Raw genomic sequence first — 6,000 nt, forward strand, 5'->3', positions numbered from 1 at the left:
TCAGTAACCACCTTTTTCTCCCCGAACAAAGATACATCATCAAGCGCTTCTTTTGAATGCTTTCAGAGCGCGGTACATCTTTCTGCCATGCCAGCAAGTCAGCCAGTCTCTTCTTCACCTGCACGTAAATTGTGCAGAAGGGACAAAAGGCAGAATATGTATGAGAAAAGCAAGAGGATGCTAATGGGAAAAAGTAAATGTGACCGCACTTCCAAAGAAGTGATTCTTACCCTGTTGAAGGTGCTAAGCATTGTATATGATTGCGTTGCCCGGAATTAATAATGTCTCAGGCTGGAAACTTAGCTGGTGTAAGGCAGTGGTGTCCCACTGTTTTCTATGCAGCTTTGTTAATTTGTGCTAGCTGAGTATCTGGCCATGAAACAGCTCTATCAGAAGACCAACATCTCTAAGATCAGTTTGCTCACTCCCTACCAATCAGCTTTTCTAATGACTTTTTTTCCTCTTCTACATTGTTGTCTTCTGAAATTAACACCCCACCCCACCCCCCAAAGCATCTGCTTATCAAGACATCATAAAAATTTGCACCCTTCCAGGCAGGATTTCAAAGCATGCTGTGAGCCCTCACAGCCTGACGAGAAGGCAGCAAAATGCTCCGTGCGATGGTGATGCTCCGTGCTCCGGCTGCCCCGTGGCAGGAAGCAGCCGATCGAGATGCTGAGATCTGGAGGGGGAAGCACAGATTTTATCAGGTCAGGACCAGTCTCCTCAGAGGAGGCTAAGCAAGCAAACTCCATCCCTCATGAGTATGAGTCAGGCGATCATCGTTTCTTGTATCACTTAATGCAAGGCTCTTTAGGACATGGTTCTGCTACCCCTGGAGAGGTGCACTGTAATTAATTTACCTGCAGTTTGGCTCAGATGTTGTGCTTACCACTGCTATTAGGGAAAATGTCCAGAGAGGTCAGGGTCACATGCATTTAGGACCTGAGACAGGTATCTATGCAGCTACAGCACAGAGCTTTGAAAGTGCCATTTTATTACTGGAAGCAGTCTATCTGAGGGCACACAGAGCTTAGTGGGGACCAACTTCTCAGCAGAGTTGTTCGCTGCCAGTACAGAGCTCTGGGCTGCCAGAGCTAGCCTGCCTCATGCCCTGAGGTAGGTTGTTTGAAGTGAATGTGGGTAACTCTACACTATGCAGCAGTTCCAGCATAGACAACTCCTCAGGATTTAGGTGTTTGGAGTCGACTCCTCAGCACGACTTCAGATTCCATGAAGGTGTTCCTTGGACGCCTCCTCTCAGGGCGTTCTGTTGGCTCAGCCAGGCTTTGCTTGTGAAATCTGAGGGGATCACATCACATGGTTTATCCTGCATTTACTCACGTATAACCCAGCATGACTATACATCAATCAACTAATTTTAGCAATGTTAAAACTGAAAAGAAAAGAATGATATCTCATGAATATGCTGACCTGCCTCCCCACTCCAGCTTGTCTCTATCTTCCTTCAAATTCTTAACGTTTTTTGGAAGGGTCTTCCTAAGATTATTCAGACTTCTCTGTGCTGGCTTATGGCTTCCCAGGGTGTTGGTGATGCTTCTAGTTCTCACATTTCTGGGGGAATTTCACAGCACATAATGATTTTTTCTTAACTGCTCATTTTCAGTTTCTTCTGTCTCCATCCACCATATAACTAAGTGAGCAGAAACTGCTTGCTTGCTTTGCTGACTTACATGAGAGGCAAGCATCGTACTGTGTAACCTGACATCTTTGCATAGGTTTTTTGGCTTGTACATCAGAATGGTGCTAAGCTTCCATGGGTGCCGAACGCTGTGGTAAGAGGAGATGACACAACAGCAAAGGAAAGGGCACTTATACTGAAAAATCTCATTACAACAATGGCTATGTAGCTTGTATGTGTTGTGTCAGAGGAGAAAGGATATCAACATTGTATACTTCTGTCTTTTGATAGGGAAAGAGTATTCTGCAACAAATAGTCTTTCTTGCTGATTTTGTTTCCAAAACTCGAGAAGTAAAACCGAGGCAAGATATTTGATTTTTAGCTCTTTTTCTCTGTAATAAGAAACGCAGCGGCATATAGGCTAAGAAAGGATTATAATATTTTATATATTCTGTAGTTCTTCAGACCTGTTGGGGAAAGAATTAGTAATGTATCTATATATCTGGTAAAAATATCTCAGTGACCTCATACTCACATTTGTGTAAACATCACCTCATCAGTTCCAGATACTTATACAGGAAACAAATCTGAATGCTCCTCTAGTGTTCTATACTTAGGCAGGTCAGCCGGCATATGTCTGGTCTCTAAATACCCAGTTTTACTTGGGTCTTTATTTTAAGGTTTCTCTCTTAAGAGTTTGCCGCAAACATGCCCTCAGCATTTGCCAGCGTGCCTTTTCCAAAGCAGCTTGCGCCTGAGGGTTTCCATTAAAAGAATTATTGAACAAAAACCACATACAAAGAAGAGCTGTACTGTTTGGTGAAGGCTTGGTTGGGATCAAGTTACTAAATATTGCCATAATAGTCCTGAACTAACAAAGTGAGTATCAAATGATTTTTCGTAGCTGTCAGTCACTGTGGTATGTGAAGACAGTTTGTTCTGTCCCAATCCCCATCTTGCTAACAGGTTTCTAAACTCCAAATTCTCTTTCATATTTTTCTTTGTAACATTTCCTAATGGACTCTAGCATGTGGAAATGACTTTTGACTTTGTAGCTGGTGTGTGCGTGATTGTAGTGACATAATAAATTGTATGTTGCCCGCTGCAACAGCACAAAGCTTGCGAGCCTTATGAGTAGAGAACTGTGAATGTCACATGCTTCATTTTCCAGTTGTGAAGTAAAATAAGGAGGGAGTGTAATAAAAAAAGGTATGTGTTACTAAGAATAAATGTACAAAATAGCAACAATTATAACTTGAGCCTTTAGTTAATCACTTTTACTTTTTTTTTTTTAATGGTTTTCAGCCAACCATGTATATGTGAACACTATCAAAATAAGAAAAAAAATACAGTTTTTAGGAATTGGCAAAGCACACTTAATTGCCAACTTCAAGCTTCTTGAACGACAGAGCATTACAATTCATCTAGAAAGAGAGGATATTATAATTTAGTAGGTAGAAAACTGCCTATGTTGCAGGACTCTTTAGCAGTATTATTGTATTGTTAGCAGGGTTACACAAAGATACAGGTTAAAACTACTTTGGCTTTATACAGGCTGTCTTTAATACCAAAAGAAGCAAGTTTTATTCATAACTGTATTGCTGCCCGTGAAGGCATGAATGGTGACGACCAAGCGTCCCTAAGTGATTTGGCTAAAGATATAATCCACACAGGCAATAGCAGAAAATAAGTTTGATTCATCAGTCACTCTTTATGCAGTCACTAGACCAACTTTCTCCACCAGCTGACTTTGCATGCTTTCAAATACTACATGTATATCACCATATGATTGTCTTTTTTTATTATTATTTTAATGCAGATTCGGACAGTATACTTTCAACTACACTAATGGAAACAAGGGATCAAGAAGGCTTAAATTATTTGGTAGTAGTCAAAGACAGCAACCAAGATCAAGGGAGCATCAATTCTGAGGAACTTAGTTCAGTCTGATTCCCTCTGTTTGAGGACAGAAGAGAAAGCTCTACCGAAGACGACGTAAGCCAAAGAAAATATTCTGCACTTTATCGTACTTATAATGTAACTACCAGAGAATGTCATAAGGTATTGAATGATGTGTAGACTAAGACAACAATTACATACTTTTTGATTTTCTAAATGTTATGGTTCAGGTGTTTCACAATAAATAGTTTAAGGAAATAAAATTTTTAATCAAACATCAAATAATTTTATTGTGATGCTGATTAACTTTATGCAGCCACATTCACCTCAGACATAGACAGTCCTTCCAAAACAGAAGAACTGGTATGCTGTCTCACAAAAGGGACCAACTTATTCATGAAAAAAAGAAAAAAAAAACAAACAGTTGAAATCTAGCTTCATTGTGTGCACACAAGGATGTACAAATGGAAAAACTAATATAAGTTGTATTTTTATGAACTCCAAATCTGTAAGCAACTGACAAGAGGTGGCTGGGTTGTTCACTGCAGGGGATGGTCTATTTTATTATTTAATTTAAACAAGTGCTTGCAATCATCTTGAATGTAAATTGTGCAGCAACTGATCTGTGAATCTAGATGTTTTCTTACGTTTCTTTTCCTTTCCATTTTTAATATTGATCATCCTCTCGTTTCTTATTAGACTGGATAAAAGGAGATACTTTTCCTTGATGTGTTTGGAGATCTAATTAAAATATATAATAAAACAATATATAAATCATTACTGAATAAAAGACAGAAATAAGCTCTATGGAATGTATCATGAATAGTAATTTGCAAATTTTGCAGTTATTCATTGACATCTGTCAGGAAGATAGAATCATGTCCACTTTTATGCAAATATTTGATCATGGGAGATGCTGGAGAGTAGTAAAGACACCATCTGAGGTCAGAATGTAGACATTTTTAAGGTGCTCCTCCACTGAAATCAAGTTCTAAAAGTCTCTTAAATGGAGAATCAACATAGGTAAAAGATTTGATTTTTTACCTTTTACTTCAAATTTAATAAAAAATGAGGGATTTTGAATTATGATTCTTTAAAATTCTCTGGCAAAACCAATCCAAGTAGTCTGTAAATATAAATCAATGTTTTTCTCGTTTGCAGATTAACCACATTTGCACATGCACAAGCAACATTTTCTAATACCAATAGTTGCAGCATTTCTATCTTTTTTTTCTTAAGTTATGCTCACCAGGCCATGAATGACAGATAAATAAATACTGTATAATGTTTCCTCTCTCTTCAAGTGCTATTTGATTGATTGTACAGCCATTCCTTACATTTCAGTAACTTAAACATGAATAATGTTTACTAACCAGTAACATGTGCTAGCCAGAAACCAGGAAGATCCCAGTTTTGTAGTCACCCTACCTGGATGAATTTGCGTGCATGTGTAATTCAATCTAACTGAAGAGGACTGCTCAGTCTGCTAGCTGCAAACAAAAGTTTGAAAATCAACCTGACTTCATATGATATCTTTTTCATTAGCAGGAGAAGCCTTCAACCCTGTCAAGAAGCTTGTCTAGGCAGCACCATATCCAGGCCTCATGACAAGGTCTGTGATATGATAACTGAGGTCGATTCAGTCATATGTTGGTCTGAGTTGGAAAAGGATCATGTAAGAGCCTATTCAACATGGGTAAATTGGGTTAGTGGATAAGGTGAATGTCAGTGAGAGAGCAGTCAGAAGAACCCTTGAGTTCTTTACAAAGTCACACATACCCAGAGCTGCACAGAAAGAGCAGAGGGAAGATGTGTTGCTTTGTTTGCATTTTCTAAGTGCTGCAAGACAAAACTAGATTTGATGCAGGATTTATCACAGCAAGATGAGGAAGAAAATGTCAGGTTTAATGCATTGCCAATAAATGATACTCAGGATATTGACCAGTGATCTATGGTGATTAGGTGCAAAAGGCACTTCAAGAAAGCCTTGAATTTAAGTGTCTTGACTTTCAAGGGTATTTTTTTTTTAAATAAGTGTAAATGGGTTTAAGGATTATACTGTCTTTTTAAGGAGGTATGTATTTAGGGGAAAAAGGAATCCTGATGTGTCAGAAATGTGTTAAATGTGAGATAAGGGTACAAATGAATGTCATTATGACAACACGTGTGACATACTGCTGAGAGTCTCATCCTCGAGTGTAGAGTTAATATTGTGCATTTTTACCTTCCTTGTTTAAGACATACATTGACAATGAGTGTAGGGTGTGCTATCACCCTAAGAGGAATTCTTCCTGATTTACCTTATGAGCCAGAGGAAGCCACCCACATAAGATGAGAAACCATTCCTGTGAAGATTCTTTCTGCATGAACTGGAGGAACCAGAAAGAGGTGTTTGGAATCTGAATCATAAATGCACAGGAATTCCTGCTGGCAATTCTGAAAGCTTCTTAACAAAAGCA

At 38.7% G+C, this 6,000-nt stretch overlaps 1 protein-coding gene across 3 annotated transcripts in view; it reads left to right on the forward strand.

Moving 5' to 3' along the window:
• The window catches only part of ROS1 (ROS proto-oncogene 1, receptor tyrosine kinase), an 82,180-nt gene extending 77,343 nt beyond the window's left edge, over positions 1–4,837 (forward strand). For 2 of the 3 annotated variants that reach the window (XM_048065591.2, XM_066994381.1), the window contains one exon: positions 3,462–4,837. In XM_048065591.2, the coding sequence (XP_047921548.2) occupies positions 3,462–3,592 (131 nt within the window). In that variant the 3' untranslated portion in view covers positions 3,593–4,837. The remainder of the gene's footprint in view (positions 1–3,461) is intronic. The other variant, XR_007163868.2, reaches the window with a different exon arrangement.
• Positions 4,838–6,000: the final 1,163 nt, after the last annotated feature.

This window comes from Anser cygnoides, chromosome 3 (genome assembly GCF_040182565.1).
Source record: "Anser cygnoides isolate HZ-2024a breed goose chromosome 3, Taihu_goose_T2T_genome, whole genome shotgun sequence".
In the NCBI taxonomy this organism is placed as follows: Eukaryota; Metazoa; Chordata; class Aves; order Anseriformes; family Anatidae; genus Anser; species Anser cygnoides.